General features: G+C 44.2%; 1 protein-coding gene across 1 annotated transcript; it reads right to left on the bottom strand.

Moving 5' to 3' along the window:
- Positions 1-242: 242 nt before the first annotated feature.
- On the bottom strand, positions 243-17,704 carry LOC119222060 (chemokine-like protein TAFA-1). Its single transcript, XM_037478402.2, has 6 exons — positions 17,326-17,704; positions 16,054-16,205; positions 2,646-2,786; positions 1,485-1,609; positions 1,254-1,340; positions 243-1,113 (listed from the first exon to the last, which is right to left on the bottom strand). Exons 2-5 carry the CDS (start codon positions 16,193-16,195, stop codon positions 1,308-1,310), a joined length of 441 nt encoding a protein of 146 aa, XP_037334299.2. The 5' UTR covers positions 16,196-16,205; positions 17,326-17,704; the 3' UTR covers positions 243-1,113; positions 1,254-1,307.
- Between the last annotated feature and the right edge of the window lie 1,213 nt (positions 17,705-18,917).

Raw genomic sequence — 18,917 nt, 5'->3', positions numbered from 1 at the left:
TAAGTCTTCACGGCTTAATGCTGCATGTCCAAAAAAAAAAAGAGTAACTCCCGTTGATGAAGCGCCAGGCTGGCAATTTCCACTTGTTTCCAGTTTTTTATGTGCACCTAAGATCACTGTTGTTTTTTACAGACTTCATGAGAGTGGTACTCATCTTGTCATGTAGTTTCCATAGTTGTGTGTTGTGAGCTGGTATCTTTTTTTTTTTTTTGAGGGCAGTGGCAAGGATGCATTCACATTAGTTACAGGAACAGTGACTTTAATGAAATTTCAGCACATATCGATCATATTTACAAAATCATCATCGAATGATTTAACACAAATAAGGCATTTCAAGTATCGAAAAAAAAAAAAACTACTGGCCTCACGTTTTTGGTGAATCAATCAGTTTCAGGGTAGCTGACACAATACCAAGTTTGACTGGTAAAGCAATTTTAAGAAGTGATCAAAAGGCATACAAGTACCATACAAACAAAATGGTAAAATGTAAAATATCACGACACAGAAGCTGTATTTGCAAAAACTTCATTGTCACAATTCATCGGTTTTATCTCAACGTCACGTCATGGGACTCAGAAGGAATTTGGCCGTGTTGGTTTTGTGGGTAACAAGAGGGTCAATTCGGGGGACTCCAGTGATTGTTTCACCACACCACCATGAATTAAGAAAATGACCAACACTTCTGTACATTATTTTTCCTCTTACAATATATATATATATATATACATGTAGAAAAAGAAAAACCTGAGGGCTGTCAACTACTGTACTTGTCACCTCGTGTCTTTTGGATGTTTTCTTGTCTCCTTCGTGGTGAACATCTGTCCTACTGATGTCTGAGGAGGGACGCTAAAGCTCCCCAGATACTAATTCAAATGCACAGACATTCACATTCCATCTCAAAGTTGGACAGAAATGATGAAAATATATTCATTACAAGGTTATGATGAAGTTCCCCCCCCGCAGGCATCTTGGAGCATCAGTATTTTTAGTGGCCTTGTGCAGGATGTGCTTTATGTATTCTACATCTTTTTACACTTTAATCTGAAGAGCGTTCACAGTTCTCAAAGCAACAAAAGGTTCATTGTCTTTGGGATAATTGGTCCTGTGACAGTGCTGAAACAAGAAGGAAAGACGCTGTTGGGGTGATGTGAATAACACAAAAAATGATCGTAATTCCACAAAGCTCAGCAATTAAAACGGCTGCGAGAAATTAATAAGCATGCCCGTGTCCCAGTATAAATGAAGAGGCTGACCTGCAGATTGACCTTCCCACCAGAGGCGTTCCTTTGCGTCCATTCCTCAAAGTGTTAATACGTTGACGTCGTGTATGGCTGAGTGTTCTGATGAAGAAGAAGAAGGAAATTGAGGGTTGCGCCGTGTTGTTTACATGTCATTGTGTTTCACAGCACAATCTCGCTAACCATGCTGCATTTCTCTTCCACCCCCCCACCCCCCCCTCCCGAGGTCAAGAGAGGTTATCTCACCCTTGTGGTTTTGATCTTGTTGCCGGCGTAACACATCCAGCCCGAGTTGTCAGGGAGCGTCTTGCATTCTTCTCCCTCCAGGCAGGGCTCCATCTCACACCACCACTTCCCAATTACTATGGACGCTGCAGGCAACGAAGACAAGGGACATGTTGATGCTGGCACCTTTCACCCAAACCCCCCCCCCCCCCCACCCACTGCGGCAATTTGCAGATAGACGTGCTTGTCGGGCACGGTTGTCTAATCCCAACCCGGCAAAGGTGGCCGTAAGACGGTTGGCGCTTTGTTGCGGCCGCTTTTTGCAACTTGTTACTGTGCAGAACCTCTTGCACATTCCAGTCCGTTTTCTTTATTAGATGCAGTCACAGGCTACGTGAATGCAATGGGTGGAACTTGGGCTGTTCACAGATTGAGTGGATCGGTAGATGTGGCTTGACTTCAATGCATGCCACATTTCTTCTGTCAGGAGAGAAAATTGCTTTAAATATAGGGTAAGTAGACAGTAAATGGTCTGTAATGTGTGGCAAAGGGAAAGGGATCTGTCGGAGCTGTCATCCAGCGACCCGCTATTCCCCCTGACCGCTCCGAGATGGCAGTCATATTTGCAAAATGATTTAAGATAAAAGCTGCAGGTGAGAGGTTTTCTAAAAGCCAAAAATGTGTTTCAGTTGTGTGCTCCGACCTCGGCACTAAATCCATTTCAGGGGATCGAGTTTGTATCAGACATTTGTCAAAACATGTGTGAAAACCATCATGAAATATCTACAAGATACCGTATGCAATCAACCGCCGGTCTCCTCTGTGTCTCTTTGCTTTTTTTTTTTTTTTAATTCCCGGAGGTGCGCTCCACTCTGCAGTTTGCGTGAGACTGTTGTAGTAAAGCGTAGCGGTGCAGATACCTTCTGCTGTCTGTCTGTCATTTGGTTGTGGCGTTATCCGAGGGAACATTCATCTTATCGGGGACGTGGCATTATGTGGGAGACGTGCGCTTCTATTTGAGCAGATCTTTTCACAAACATTTACAAGGTGGGTTTGTTAGGATTTTACCTTTTCGTATATAAGGTACGATAAGAAACCAATTTTAACCAATTTTATTTTTGGTACTTGTGCAACCTCTGGACGACATTTGAGTAAAACCCCTCGTGCACCTGCGATACTCACCGTCCACGCATGAGGGTCGGTTCCTGGTGGTCCCTGCTACCTTCCCCGGGAGGCAAGAACACTTGACTGTCTGGGACCGCTCCTCGATGCGGTTCTTGTTGCAGCATCGGTGAGCTGCAATTACTTCACACGTGCCCCCCTCTGCCGAGGAAAGAGAAGACGGAGGACAAGTTTTTTCAGCAACTCCGTGGGGATCAAACAGCTTTCTGAGATCAACTGAACTCCTCACTGTGCGGATGTGACTACCGTCGGGCCTTTTACTTCAGCACTACTTTGAGGTGCTCGTACTGCACTCAATTCTATTTTATGCTTTTTCCACTTTATACTGCTAAATCAATTGTGAGAAAATCATTAGCGTTTTGGAATTTATTCCATTTCACTTCATTTAATGCTAAATGAAGCTTAGGCGAAAATTCAGTCAGGAAGACTGGACAGGCGTTGCCCGGTAGGCTTCCTCTCTCCATGGGGGCACACGGCCAGCTGATTAGGGGCGGGGTCAGGTAGTACCAGCCAACCAGATGTGGGTGGTGTTACCGTAAACCAATTGCATCAGTGCTGGCAAACGTTAAAAGACTGTTCTCTCTCTCTCTGCTGCCAGTTGTCATTTCAGCGCGCACCAAAGGTGACCCGCCACCACCCCTGACACCTCCAATCTACAGCAGGATATTGGAGCAACTTATTCTCTAACACCATCACCAGTGTCTGGACTCCCGAAGGGGGGGATTAAGCTCAGCATCCCGGGCCCCTGGTCTATCCTACGGCAGGATGGAGTCCAAGCCCCAAACACATTGCAATATCAATATTCATGCATGTTATAATAAAGCAGTGTTCAAACTTCAACAAGTCTCTCCGGATTAAAATATATATTAAACAATATGTTTGAGGACAGTATCAAGTTTTCAAGACCAAAACTTTTATTTGAAAAAGTAACCAGAAAATGAATTGTTCATCACTCCCTCTGAAACCTATGTTCCAAAATAACCAAAACGTTGTGTTACAAATGCATTTGCAATGAATAAAAGAAAAAAGTGTTTTCTCAAAGGAGATTGCTATTTCTGTTCTGTAAGCAAGTAGTTTTGTTGGGTTTTTGTCTTTCAATTTCAAGGTAATTTAATTCCCAACCATCATGTTTATTACTAAACCCAACAAAGCAGTTTAGTTTCAAACTTCGACATTTTGGTTTTATAGAGTAAATCCGTTTAGCTTGACATGGAACTGAGAGTGCAGTTAATTATGTCAGTTTTGAGAGGCAGGGTTGAACTTGTTGAATGTGTGTGCACGGCGGTTACTGCCTTCTTTTAGGAAAAACATCTTTTGTTATTAAAAGCCGAACGTGTCGAACGTGCTTGTGACCCTTTGTCCTGTTTCACATACGTACGGTATATCAAATTTCGTATTTAACATGTAATGTAATCTGGCAACCGATTATTTTTTTTCAATGCAATACTATTACGCTTTCTGAAGGAAACAATCTGCATACTTCCTTCTCTTCTACGGTTTAAATGTATTCTACAATACTATTGTATCTCATGCTTAATCAAAAATAACTGCGAAACATGACAGAAGTGTTCTGTAAACAATAATAATTGTGCTTTACACTCTTTGAGCGAGCGAGACCCCTGCAGCTCGTTGAATTGATGAAGAGACGTTTGAGAGCAGGCTGAAAAAAAAAAAAACATCTATTTGAGGCGCGCTTCAGGGTTATCATGAATATGAACACTGTTTCAACCATGCAATTATCACCGAGCTGCTGACTTTGCCCCGGAGGCTGAGAGGACTGGACCGCACGGGCTCGACCCACCTCAACCACTGCCGCCCCCCCCCCCCCCCCCCCCACCCACTGAGCTCAGACTCTCCACGTACGAGAGCAGAGCCGCAAAGGGCCATCTGAACATTACACCAGTCAGCACGACACAAGATCAAGGAGGGTGCAGAGGGAGGGGGGGAAGTAACCGATATTCTGCCTGCAAAGTGGTTCCAAGAAATGCTCGGCAATGAGCTGTGGGTTGGAGAGATGTGTCGTGTATGTGTACATTTGCATTTGTCCCTTCACTGCATTCTAATGTTTTGGTTTGGGAGGCGGGTGCAGTAGGAAATGCAGCATGGTAGGAAAAAAAAAAACTACCGTAGTTGGAAGAGCGAGTCAGTGAATGCAGAATCAAAGTAGCTGCTGAAAGACGTTTGAAGAAGTCATCTTGTGATGGTTTAATCGATGAAGAAAATGTTTTTTTTATCGATGTCCTAATTATATGTGCATATTATACATGTCTGTTGATCTCATTTCTACCACATTGCATTATTTAAATGATGCCCACAAATACTTTAAGAGAAGTCAGAATCAACTTGGTTGTAGTTCAATCTGAATTTGTGTGGATCTCTAAGGTGAATATGCAGAATATGTGCAGGGCCCGGTTCTAAATCTGCTCTTGTTGAGTTAGATCACAAATAATGATAAACAGAAATAGTGATCAGGGGTTGATTAGATAAGTTACAGAATTTACATATGGCAGAGGGAAAAGAATGAAGAGAGAGTGTCTATTTCCTGCCACCTGCCAAGTCTGTTGTTTTTTTTGGGGGGGTTTATGATGACTTCTGGCTCTGCATTTGAGAAAACATCAACAGCCTTTGGTTTGACTGAATAATCTCCAGAAGTTGTTTCTGGTCTGGGAGAATGTTGCCTCCTGTCTGATGCACTCAACGAAAGGGCATGTCTGCACAACTTTAATCGTGATGCACCAGTGGAAGCAGTGGGGCATCATTTGAAAACAACAGCCCACAGGGGTTTGTTCTTCTTAATGCATCTCCTTAATTGCATAAGACAGCCCTAGATTTCCTCTTTGATCTATTAAAAACACTCTACGCAACAGAATTAACTTGCAATGCTCGTTGCTTGCAACCGGGGCAAAGAATCGAGGATTCTCTATATTTGGAAATCATCACCTCTGAAGAATATATTAAAATCAAATAAAAATGCAAATCAGTGTGGTATTTCCAGCTGGCAGGTGTACTGGGTGCCTTTTTAGACAGAAGCAATGCAACAACGGATGAGCATTTCTCTTCCCAAGTTCACCCATGGTTTCGGCTCGCGAGTACAGCACGCTGCATGCTCCGAGACCCCGTCTTTTGCATTATGAATATTTCAGAGGCAGACGGAGAAAAACATGGCTGGAGATGAACGCTCTCATCAGGTGAAGGCTGGAGCCATGCAAGGGTATAATTGTTTTCTGTATTTCCATTTCCCCCCCCCATTATCACAGACAAAGTCAGCCTCCCGAAGTGTCAGCTTTCGGGAACGCGAGTGTTGGGAGGTTTTTCTTTTCTCTCTTTTGACGGACAGGAGACGAGGGTCACGCAGAAATGATCATCCCTGGGGGGTCAGGGGTCACGTCGATGCGGAGGGCCTCCACTGGAACTGCCCTGTTTTGGTTGCCGTGCTCTGTGCACTCGCCTCGTTATTACTCTGAGCCACGAAGGCCGGCGAGGAGACGAGGTGGCGCCCAACAGGCCGCGGCTCATTTCCAGGCCCGAAGAAGCTGAGGAAAGTCGTCACTTTGTGGTCTATGCTCGGAGGTTTTGTTGCTGTTTCTGGGAGGATTTGTTCCTGGTTTTTGTTGTGCTGATCTCTCTCTTTGGCAAAGATTTATTTTGTTGGTCTCTTCTGGCTGTGAGAAGTAATCCTCCCCCCCTTGTAATGAGTTTGGTCCTAATGGTCTGCGCTCTGTCTCCGTTTGTCTTGGATCTAAGTTACATGTTCTCTGACCAAGCTCACCATACATGACACATGCATCGTGCAGGTGGCGTTTTCTTTTTTTTTAGTTAATATGAATTCAACTTCAGTATCATCTTAAAATATAGCCAAGTTTATTTAGAAGGCGCTTTGCCGCAATTGCATGTTAAATTGTTTTCTGAAAGGTTTAAACTTACACGGAGGTGGGAATGGGTGCACAATACAGACCATATTGTTGCTTTTGGTCCACAATATGGCTGTGAAGTGCTGACATTGAATCGCTTGGTGTGAACCTCTATGATTATGTTTGTAATCATGTCTGACGGCTCGTTATAGACTCAGATGATGAGAAAATTAGACTGATTTGTTATTGAGGGATGTTATTCATTATTGACCTTTGAAACAGCAGGTAACAAAAAATATATATTTATTTGTGATGTTTCTACTTGTGCTAAGTGCTTCTTCTTTGTCTGCATTTAGCATTAAAATTATTATTCATTATTATAAGTGAGATGCATACTGATGTAGTAATAAAAAAACATCACTACTTCATCAGCAGATGGAGTCTGTTTAGATTCGTCCACAGTGGTGGAATACAAGTAAACTTGCGTATGTGATGCACATTTTAGTTGATTATGTCTCTTTTTCAGAATATAATGCGATTAACCTTTCCATTTTTTTTTCACAGCTGTTTCCAAGGTCAAGAATAAATGTCACACCTCAGTATCAGGCCTGTCCCACCGACCAGAGTTTCACATCCAACGACCCCATTGCCTTGTTTGAAAGGAACATTGTTTGGATGTCTGCTTGTAAAGTAAGTCATTTAAAGTATTATTCATTATTACTTATGAAATGTTTATTTTATTTGAGCCAAAATTCTAATATCACACTAAAAAGAGTGTAAAAAAATAATTCTGAACTAATTTTGACTGCAGTCTTTCTGGGTCTTCAATGTAAATGTAAACCCTTCTATTCTATATATCCCTAACAAACTATGGCTCCTTTTCATGTCTACAAATCAAGACATAACAGTGTGTTGAAAGCAAATGAGTTGAATAGTGAAAATAACATCAATCGTGGAACATGACACAGCCTCCGAGGGATCCGCTTCGTTCAAGTCTGCCGCATGGAAACTTGTCAGAGCACTTCATTGTAATGCTATTATTTACACAAATGACAACACCTGGCAGCAGCAGCGCCTCAGATGCCGAATGCTCGTTGAGTCGAGCGTCTCTGGCACAATGAGTCACGCCGGAAGCCGACGACGGCCGCATCAAAGTCGGATGAGTTATGGACGCCAAGCCTGGGTGAAGGCGAGTGCTGTCAAACCATGCGTGACATGAACGCGTGGCGCCGATTCTGAACTCCTGTGGATCTGCCGTTCTGCCTGCCTAATGAATGCGAGCAGGGTTCTTGTGGGACCAGTAAATGCTTCTTCAAATGTTGATGTAACAGCCACTGCGCAGAGGAAAGTGGTCTGTACATCTCAATTGAAATGTCGTGGCGTGCAACAAGTATGCAATGGCTCGCCGTCTACTGTAATGCAGCCAGAAAAATGTACATTATCCTCACTTCATAAAGGGGTTGTGAAGATTAATCATTTGAGCAAAACCTAATAATCCGTGCATTATGGATTTACTCCATGTCCAAAGAGAATGTGAAGCCTGAGGGACTCATATTAGACCGGTCTATCCAGGGCTTCTTTAGATTCAGCTGATTGGCAGCCAATGGTTGTGCAGCATGTACCGAACGCACGCACTCTACTCAAACGCGCCAAAATGCCACGTAACGATATGACTGATATAACAAGAATCCATGTCACGAGCAAGTCCTGCAAACTCTGGGCCTGTGATTTATTTCCATGTCTTGAAAGTAATTTACAAGTGACAGCAGGCCTTGATTTTTCAAACCACAGCCGTGCGTGTTTTAGAACAGCATGCCTGTCACCTTTTAATAGGAAATGCATCCAAGGTGACCCGTAATAAGCTCCGCTTCTCTCTCTGCAGACATTCAAACCAGCGGGCTGTCGCCGACAGGAAATAGAAGCGCCAGATTAGAGAATGTCAAATTGAGTGACTATTTGTTCTATTGCTTCTGTGAAAACATCTCCAGCCCTTGATTTTACTGTTGTTATTCTAGAAAAATGCTGGTGTGAAATTGAGTGACATTTTGCTCAATAAACTGCGAGGCAAATTTGTTTTGAGGCTGAAATGCAGAAGGCTCGCAAAGTGAGTGGAAACTGTGTTGAAAAAAACATTTTGGGGAACAAAACTGTCAATACTTGAGAATATTATCTTTATTTTTTAGTTTACAAGCAAAAGGTATCTGTGCGTGTGTGTGCATGTTTGTTCAGAGACTGCATGTGTTTACTGGACAGAATCGGAACACACATTTGCGAGCGTTAAAATAAAAGTCCACGACAACAAAAGCCTTGGAATGCGGCTGGCGGTCTTGAGAGCGTGTCACACAAGGAGGCCGTGAGATTGGTCCTGTGCAGTGGGCCGAAGACGGGGGGGGGAGATACTATTGAAATGCAAAATGACGACACACAGAGAAGTGGCGGTGTTCTTTTGGAGATGCATGAAAGCGACGCGGAACAGAGAGGAAGCGGTAGAGAATGTCCCTGCATATTGCATGTGGGGAGCCCCTGGCTCCATGTCCGTAAAACACGTATAAACAAAGTTCTTGCACTCTATCGAAACGCTATCCTCATCTAACGCACATTCTCTGCTGTGCTTTTTGAAAATGGGAAAACAGAATAAGCCTTCACCGTCAGTGAGATGTCACTCGGTTCTAAATGTCAAGCTGTTCCTGTCCTTCGTTCTAGCTCCCCCCAACCCCCCCCCCCCCCCCCCATCTGGCATATGTCCAGCGCTGGTATTTCATATTTTTAGATCGCCTTGGCTGATGACAGAGTTACATTCACAAGGATGAAAAGGAAACCGAGACAAAGTCGTCTCACAGGGCCCTTTAGAGAACAGCTGCCAGCCTGTCATGTGACTGCTGGCCTTCTCACTGCAGTGTGCCAACGCGCCTGCAACATGTAAACCGTGTGTCAATGCATAAGACCAGAGCTAAATGACCTTTGGTGCTGCACGGTGTACTCTGAAGGGTCAGATGTGACGACAATACAACGAGGGAGGAATTGGCAGGGCGGTTTCTGTACTTATTCGGTCTGATGCAACAGAGCCGACACTGTCACATGATCAACATTTTGATCACATCTCACTGCAGTTAAGAGAGGTATAGAACACAAGAGCAATATTTCCAACACCTATAAAACATGTGTTTGCTTGTAGATATGTATATTAGACTCAGTGCTTCATTTTGCTAGATTACAAGAACCTTGTGATCCTTTAAGAAAAGTATGACACTTGTGTGACGCTTTTATGTTGGAATTTCATCTCGAGGGGCAGGACAAGAAATGTTTCAGTCAATCCTCTCATTGTGTTAGAACTATATTTATCATTTTTTCCTCCAACCTCAATACATGCATATTTCCGTCCCTCCAGTAGAGTTCATCTTTTCTTTAGTCTAAATATGCCAGACGAGTTATGGCACACCAACGAGATATTAGAGCCGAAAAGAAACCCCTCAAATCTGCAACCGAGCCTGATAAAGTCAATATTAATTGCTTTGCTTAATTATCATACTATCCTCCCCATTGGAACCAATTAGCAAGTTGAGATGCCTCTTTTCAGTTTAATGAGGTCTAAGTACTGATAATGAATTCTATATTCCTGCCAAGCATTTAAAACAGGGCTTGTGAAATTACAAAGTCAATGCCATAAGAAATGATCTCTCTAGCAAAGTTCCTCATCTACAAGTCATTTATTTCAATCAGAAAATTAAAACTTCACCTCTACAAGTATAGAAGATGAATTGATATGACTAATTTATCTTCACACTGAGCCCATTTAAAGTTGGTAAGATATTAGCCACGTGCAATTACCAAGAACTTATGCACCCAATTGTTCCTACAATGTTATAAATGAAGTGGGTTGCCATATCTTCAAAAACCTCATCTGGTTCTCAACAGTGAAGTGACAAAAACCCTGCTCCTGTCTTAAAGATAGCCACACCTTTTTATAAAACCCTCCACAAAGGAAAATCGGGACAAAAACCGCTCTGTGACAATTGTCTCTGCTGAATGTGGGTCAACAGGAGAAAGTAGGCAGCAGAGCAGCTCTTACCTGGGCAGGAACAAGAAGGTCTGAGCTGCCTGATATAACATTTACAATCAGCTGGGACACAAAGCTATCATTAGTCTAGCAGTAGATTTGGTTTCATGGGGGGGGACGCTGAATTAAAGAGGAGCAGGTGCTCACGCGTGAACCCACACAGGCTAACGCCGCCACATCAGCAATTACTGTGAAGTGCGGCGGTGATGGGATCCTTTCCGCGGCGAGGGCTTGTTTTGATTCTCTGGCATGGGAACAAAAGATAAGAAGAGGTTGGGATTGATTTTTTTGTGTGTGTTATTAATGAAGAGAAATTTTGAAGTTCTATCACTGGGCCGGGCGCAGCATTTTACCGTCCTCCGCTGCTGACCCGGTGGGTTTAAGCGCTTCGGCTTCAAGCGGCCTGAACCCGAGACGGAAACTGAGTCTCACTGCAGCGCGACGAAGTGCTTCAGGTTTGTGGCGTTTTCATTCCGGTTTGGGGTCTCAGGGCGTACGGCGGGGGCCCGAGCAGAGTGTCACGGGTGCGTCACTGGATGGGCTACAGGGAACGGGCTCATTGCCACGTTGCCCTTTTGGAACGTCACTCCCACCTTTTTTTGTTTCTCCCAAGATCCGTGAAACCCCACAGAGAAGGAAAACAAACTCAAACGCATGTGAAAGAACCCCAGAGTGAAGCAGAGGCCCCATTGTTTCATTAACCGTGTACAGCTGTGAGCTATTTGGACAAAGCAATAGCACCTATCGATATATTTTCATTTTAATTCGTTAAAATGAATATGTTATGTAACCTTCTTTATTCCCGTGTCCGAAAAAACGAATCACACCTGCACATTTATCAATATGAAAGATGAATGTAATACATAAACTCTGTTGATCTATTCATTTGTACATTTCTAGATGTTCTGTGTGTACAATCAGCTCCCAGAAAATTGTGTAACATGGACAAAAACACTTATTTGGTTGTCTGTTGTCAAAAAGCCCAAAACAAGTGTCTGTAAGAGCTGAGCTTTGTTCGGGACTATTTCTGGATTGGAGCAAGCTGAATGTTTTTTTTTTTGTGTTGTTTTTTTTTCACGACTGAGGGTTTCAAAGTCAAGTATCCTTCAGCTATGTCGGCTGTCACAACAAATTTAGAAAACTGCCGCTAACTACTAAAGTGGAACAGGGGTCTTAAAATCTTGCTAATGATCCCAAGAGGACGCTCTGCTTCTTCTACCCAACGGAGCAAAGTGGTTTGCAAAAAGATTAACTAATAATGCCGTTCTCTGGCACAATGTGTTCTTAAAACGTCTTTAAACTCCTGTTCACTCATGATTTCTCTTCTTTATTTTTTGGCCTGGAACTGCAATGCATGGTAGCAGGGCTGTAACATAAATGTAACCCGTGATTTTGGTTCCAACCTTATATTCCCTATTAGCTATTTGGGAACGGACATTGGGTTCATCGTCTTTCTGCCATTCCCCCATCTGCCTCCATTGCTGTGTTCTGGTCTCCTGGTCCTACCTCCTGCTCTCTCTGCATCATCTGACACCACGTATCGTAACAGAGCAGCTCATGTATTGCTCAACAATAAACTAGTTTTTTTTTTTTTTTTTTTTAGACCCTGAAACGCTTCCCTCGGCTCTTTAGGGACCTGAAGTCAATGTTGTTTTTATATATTATGTGTGCAGCTTCTCACAGTGCCTGAATTGGAATGCTCCTTTGAACACAGGCAAATTTCCAGGGTGGCAATCCGATTCACTGGCCTGAGCCCGTTCATCCCTGAACAGTTAGAGGGGCCTGCTCTCTCTGTAAACCCCCCCCCCCACCACCTCCATCTCCTCACCCCCAGGGCCCCGGGACAACCTTCCTTCCTTGTCTTCTTCTACTCCACTGATTTGATGCACTGGGATGCAGGTAGCAGAACTTGATGGCGAATGGATGTTTCTATTGTCAACAGTGTATTTATTCAAAGAAGTTTGCAGGTGATGTTTTTTTTTTTTTTTTAAAGAAAAGTCAACTGGTGTAGAGAGAAAGTTGGCTAATTAATTAAGCTGTGGGCCAGAGAAATTCATTTTTCATATGAGCGTTGTGACCACAAGCCGTAGAGCCGGCACAGAATTGGCTGAAAGAGCTCAATTAAACATGCCGTTTAAACAAATATCCACAAGCGCAGAGAAACTCTTTCCTATGAATAATTCATAGCTTGAAAGAGGAAATAAATGAAAAAATGAATATAATATAAATATGTAAAACCTATTTGTAGCTTTGAGCATACAGTAATAATTAGGCCACTGATTGTCCTCAGATTAATTAAATTAAATATGTATTTTTCTTTAAGGGCCAACCAAGGAAATTACACGAGTAGTTAATTTCTGGTCAAATACACCAGCTTTTGCCTCTCCTTACTACAGAGGAAATGGATTAAAGTAAACCACTTTGGCGGCTGTGGAGGAGTGTTCTTCTGTTTTACACAGCGGTGAGGGGGCTCCACGTCTCGGCGGGATGCGAAACAACATCGGGACAAAGTGGGTTTGCTGAACTCCAGATGTGGAGAGGCCTCGGGGCTGAGGCTGCACGCCACTTCCCATTGGCACTGCAGTGGAGCAGCAGTGACACTAGTGAGAGCATGGTTGAGAGGAGGTACGGGAAGGGTGGAGGAAGATGTATGTCAAAATAATGTGCCTCCAGGATGCATTATATAAGGCTATTAAATCGTCAGCGTCTAAAACCGCACACAGAGGATACAACCTTTGTTTGTGACAGTCGAAAATCCATTTTTCATGTTGGTTTCATTATGAGCGAGTGGTTCCTTTTGTGTGAGTGCATTGGAGAAAAAAAAAATAATCCCTGATTCTCTACTCCTCATTAAAGCTCCCAGAAGGAAGACTAGAGAAATATTAAACGATATTTCCACACTGCAAAGAAATACTCCAAATTCTAGGATACAAACTGGTATTAAAGTCGCTTAAAATTAAAATGACATCCGGCACATCCTTCATCGGGACTGACAAGACTGACAAGGGATGGTTTCAACTTGGTGGCTATAGAAGAATATCATCGTTGTGTACTGCGGGAGGAAGACGTTGAAAGGGATATCACACGAGTAAAGTATTCATGACGTAAGACTGAATAAATGATAATATACTGTGGATACTAACAAGTGAGTTAGTTCTGCTTTCATCCACGGTTCAGCTGCTCCGAGTAGCTCATCTCGTCTTGGTCGTTCACTCTTTCAGCTACACATTTTAGCAGAAAAACCACTTTGCAGAAGATTATCCGTCGAGTGTTGAGAATAGATGACCTTCCGCTTAAGAACAGGTTGACCCCACAAAGCCGGCTGCTAGTGGGAGTAAGCAAGGCCGCCTCGCACAGCCGCCATATTTTAGTTTCCACCATACAGCCGTCTCTATTATTCGCCAGGCACATGCCGCACTGCATCACCAATGGCAGGGTTTCTTGCTGCTCCACCGATTCAATGCACCTTTGTTCTCTCTGCAGGCAGCGTACGTTTCCGTCTTCACTAAATATCATAGAAGAGCTGAGATGTTACTGTGAAATCGTCACACCTGCAAAGCATATTTCTCTCTGGATTAAGTTTCCAAAATTGATGCAATCGGGAGGTTATTTGGCTGTTTAGCAAGTCGATGTGTCATCCAGGGAGATTTCGCCTTCTCGTGGTTTCCTCCGGCGTGTTCAGGGGGTCGAGGGATGCGTGACCCCTGAAAGAGGCATCTCTGGCCGGCATTTTTTTATTTTTAACAGATGCACAGCAAGCACGGCCTTTACTTCTTTTGTGTACAGTTCACGCTCTTTGCACAACATAAACACAGCACCTCATGAGTCAGCGCGCAGTCTGTACCAGGAGGGCCAGAGAACGGCCGCAAGCAAATCTGAGCGAGTGGCAGGCAGCAATCTGCAAGCCGAGCCGCAATGTCTGAATCACTGAGCACACGCGGAGCCGCTACTCCCGGGGTCGTCCAGCTAATGGACTTCTGGACACATATTCATAGCAATGAGCCTGTCGATATCTCGGTGCATGAGTGGAACGGTCGCTCACATGCTGTCAAAGGTAATTACGACCCGAGCGCATGTTTGGAGTGACAACACAATGCGGCTCATGACTAATGTAATCTTTGTTCGTTCGCCTGTCACGATGGCAGGTGTTTTTTATTTACAACTGAAGAATTTGTGGAGTTTGTTGTGCGCTGACAGGGTCCGAACGGAAGGGGCTTCACGTGATTGACTTAGTTTTCCGGAACAACACCCTCCAATAGATCTAAATTTCTATTGGCAAGGACAAAACTGATCCCTCTGGCCCGTGTAATCTCGATTTCCGCTGTTATTACCAGTCTCTGTGAACTTGTGGCATTTCGCTGCCTTCAATGATTGGCCCAATGGTCTGCAACCAATGGCCTTCTTGCCACCAATTCATGACCCGTCAACCCCAATCCTCCCACCAATCCAACAGGCGCACGGCACACAGCGCAGGACAAATGTGCCAGTGTCAGAATCAATCCAGACAGGCTTCCCATCTTCCTCTCATAAAACTGGCATCTCATTTGTCTGGGAGTGAGGGCTGGCCATACCATGGTAAATGGAATGACAGCGCATTTACACTTTTAGTGGCAGAGGGTCATGCAGGATTCTAAATTCTTTGCTTTGAACTTGTTTTTCCCCCCCTGAACGCACACATGAAGTATTAATAATCCCGCGTTTCCCTTTCGTTGACACGAGACCACCTTTTTAGAAGATATCTCATTTGCACGTGTATTTTTTTTTTCTTTCTCCTCCAATACACGTGCGTATGCATGAGTAATGGTAATCCAAAAGTTTTCTGACTCACAATATGCAGAGTATTGAAAAGACCCCTCGCTGATAAGCTCGCGGCGCATGGAGGAAATAAACACACCAAGGCCCTGCAACGCTCAAGCAGATACTTTGAAGTTCTGACAGCATTCAACTTCCCCGTCCTCTGTTGAATTCTGAGATCATAATTATTTACCATAACCGCCGCACGCAGCCGCCCGACGAAAAAAACAAAAGTTCAGCCTGCAATGACTCGGGCGTATTCTATTCGGTGCAATTTCACGGGGAGCACAATCGCAGAGATCAAATTGAGAAGGAGCAGTGTAGCATGAATATCAACCATAATAGCTTAAGAAGGGAAGCGCAAAGGCATTCTTTGTCTGTCTTTGTGATCTTCAGCACAAATATTCTCATGCTATCAGGACCCAATCTTTATGAAAAACCGCCACTGTAAAATGTGCTCGCTGAATAATTGTTTGTAAGCTTAACCCGATAATACATCAATGTGTGCAATAAAGTCAACGCGGAAATACAAAGCGAGATCTAGTGTTGTTATTATCGCCGAGCAACCACACCCGGGATGCAGCAGTAATACAACAGGGGCCCGGAGGCGGCAACTGAAAAGATGACATTTAAAGAAAACGTTTGCTTGTCATCTGGGAGGCTTGTGAGGGGTCTGCGGTACCCGCAGCAGGTGGGGAGGACTCACCGATCATGTGGATGCTGGTCCGCCCGGGCCGCGTCCCATGATGCTGCTGGATGGTGTCGTAGAAGGTGGCCTGACACAGCTGAATGGCCGTCACACTGACCCAGAGGCACAGGCAGAGCAGCCAGGACATGACAGGACACATCTGCTGAGGACTGGCAAACAAAATACATCATGTTCACAATCTATGACCTTTACACCCCCCCCCCACCCTGTCCCCTCCCCCAACAAGAGCAAACACACACACACACGGATTGATAATTACAAATAAATAGATGTCAGGATGATTTTGTAAACGCATTCCGGCATTAACGCTCCTCGGTGGAGTCTTTTAGTCACTGGAGTTCATCATTATCCCCGATTACATAAGTATGACTTCTTCACTGCTTTGCCCTCCCAGTTCGCTCTGTCTCGTCCCAGGGGCCACAGCGCTGCAAATGTGGAGCGATTCCCTGGGGAGTTTGTACCCATGCAGCATGCAGACATTTCCCATGACAGGCTGGCTCCCTTCAGCTCCCGAAAGCCGCGCGCTCCTGCCTCAACGCCTACATCAAACTTAAAGAAAGACACGACGTTGAGCGCAGCTGTATCCGATAGAATAGTGTGAGCGTGACACAGCGGTGAAAGGAATTTAAAAGCCCTGTAAGGGTTAAGCGGGCTGTTTCGAAAGTTAAAAAAAAAGGGAAAAGACATGCAAGGTGTGCGCCTGGTCATGGGAAGAGGGTGGCTGTGAAGGAACTCGATGGAGGTGAAAAATACTAAAGCAGCAACAAATTGCTGACAAGACTAAGAAAGGTCAGCATTTTTTGGATGCGTTAATTCACTTCAGCTTTCTTGAAACCGTGTTACATGTTTTGAGGTAATTCGTGAGGGTTTCAGCCTGACATTGAATGGTTTCAAGTGCATAACAACTTAGATCAAAGATGTGTATTGCATCCACTATACTATTCATGAAAGTGCATTGTCCAGACTCTACTCAAGCGTGCAGGAGTACTTTTTCCTCTTAATTAATGCAATTAAATAGTTCTGCTAATTGCAAAATTGCTGTATAAACCTCTCAAAGGAGAGGGTAGTTCTCTGTATCACCAAAATGAATTATAATAGTTATCTCTATCTCAACGGTGTGCATGTAACACAATTATGTGAATTTAAATACAAGCAGATCTTCATAGCAAATGTATGATTTCTCAGTTTTCTGCAAAAAATCGAAATCTCTTGACAATAGCATGCTTTACTATTTGTTCCCACAGTAGAAAGAAGAAAAAAAAGTCTTACCTGAGTAGCCCGACAAAGAGTATATCAATATCTTAACAGAATGACATAAATCCATCCATTCCGCTGCTCATGTTGATTCCATCCAATAACTCTGAATTTCGCTGGAGGAGGGAACTCCGGTCACTCCTCACTTTGATAGCAACGGTCCAGTGATTCAGAAATGACCGTCAAGCCGGAGTCGGGAAATAGATTTACAAGCTCTTTCAATTCCACCTTTGAAATATCACTGCATCCCCTCGAGGAGCTGCTCCCACTGACACTGAATTCATTTGCCCCTCTCCGGGTCTACAGGCACGTGCCGAGTGCTCCTTAATTAACTGTAGTGGAATCTCTCCGTTCAGCGTCTGCATCCTTCCAGTGAGAGGCAGCCTCTGAGCAGCGCCTCTCTCTCTCTCTCTCCCCCCCCCTGCCCCCCCCCCCCCCCCTCAACCAGCACCAAGACCTCGTACAGCCTCGCCGTGCGTAAAGACTGTATCACATGACTTAAAGCCAGACTGCCTCTGGATTAGACGGCCCGTCGTTGTGACCACATGATTAACGATTATTTACATTTAGAATGCATTTTTTTTTTTTTACATTTTGCTCCCCAGGGGAAAATGTCCGTTTTTTTTTTCTTTGTTGCCAGTTTCTACCTAAAAAGACCTTTTTAAAGAACAGGATTCGATTAATTAAGTGAAAACAAGTTATTCCATGAAACTTAACGAGAGACTCAGGATGTTTATAGCAGATGCGCTTGGACTTGAGAGGGGGGGGGGAAGTAAAACCCCCTGTGGCCCCCAGCTTACCTTTTGTGCTGTTTACAGCAAGGTGCAAAAATGAGAGAACATGTTTTAGCAAGCTGAGCGGCAGAGGAAGTCGAAAGCAGAACACAACACAACAACGTCCGTTCAGCTGAAGGTAATCTCTCCCTCCAGTTGCGCGGGTTCTTTGTGTATGTGTGTGTGTGTGTGTGTGTGTGTGTGTGTGAGAGATGGAGATGTGACGGTGATTGTAACTGTTAAACCAGCAGCGATCGGTTTGTGTTGGGAAACAACTCGATCCTCACACAACGTGGCGGAGCCCTGCTGCGAGCACTTCTTCAGCATTGTGTCTGGATTTTTCTTCTTTTTTTTAATAATCGCCGGCATGCAGAACGAGCCCATGGCCTTCCAGCTCACACTGCCATCTCTGCGGCATAAAGACTTCACATTTCATTTTGAATGCTCGCTCAGGAAGACACTCAGGGTGCATTCCCGGTTCAGGAAGGAGCGAAGAAGAGAGAGAGAGAGGCAGAGAGAGGGAGAGAGAGGTAGAGAGAGGAGCAGCAAGGTGCTGCTTGAGATGTAGGCACAAAACAATGCAGCATTAATGTCTGAGGTTTTGGCAGAATCCGCTGCGCAGAGGGGATTTGGGACATATAGGAGGAAGCCAAGTGGCATAAATTGCCGAGTGGTTCTGTTCAGTGAGATTTGCCCACCATGTTGACACTTTGACACTGGGCTGCATTTTCATGCAAACAAGGGAGTTTGATTAGAAAGAAGAAGAAAAAAAAGAATCGCCGGAGCCCATCGAAGGTCCGGCGTATGAAACCGAGCCGACAGGAGCACCGAGGA

Source organism: Pungitius pungitius, chromosome 1, assembly GCF_949316345.1.
Source record: "Pungitius pungitius chromosome 1, fPunPun2.1, whole genome shotgun sequence".
NCBI classification, from domain to species: Eukaryota; Metazoa; Chordata; class Actinopteri; order Perciformes; family Gasterosteidae; genus Pungitius; species Pungitius pungitius.
Note: the sequence above shows the minus strand (reverse complement) of the source record. Positions and strands in the feature narration are given on the sequence as shown.

Bases quoted from the DNA above. Each gene is read 5' to 3' on its own strand.
- LOC119222060 (XM_037478402.2), bottom strand. From the start codon at position 16,195: ATGTGTCCTGTCATGTCCTGGCTGCTCTGCCTGTGCCTCTGGGTCAGT. The intron at 1,610-2,645 runs GTGAGTATCGCA...CGTTGCCTGCAG, and splicing joins CCGACCCTCATGCGTGGACG to CGTCCATAGTAATTGGGAAG. The intron at 1,341-1,484 runs GTGAGATAACCT...CTTCTTCATCAG, and splicing joins ACAAGATCAAAACCACAAGG to AACACTCAGCCATACACGAC.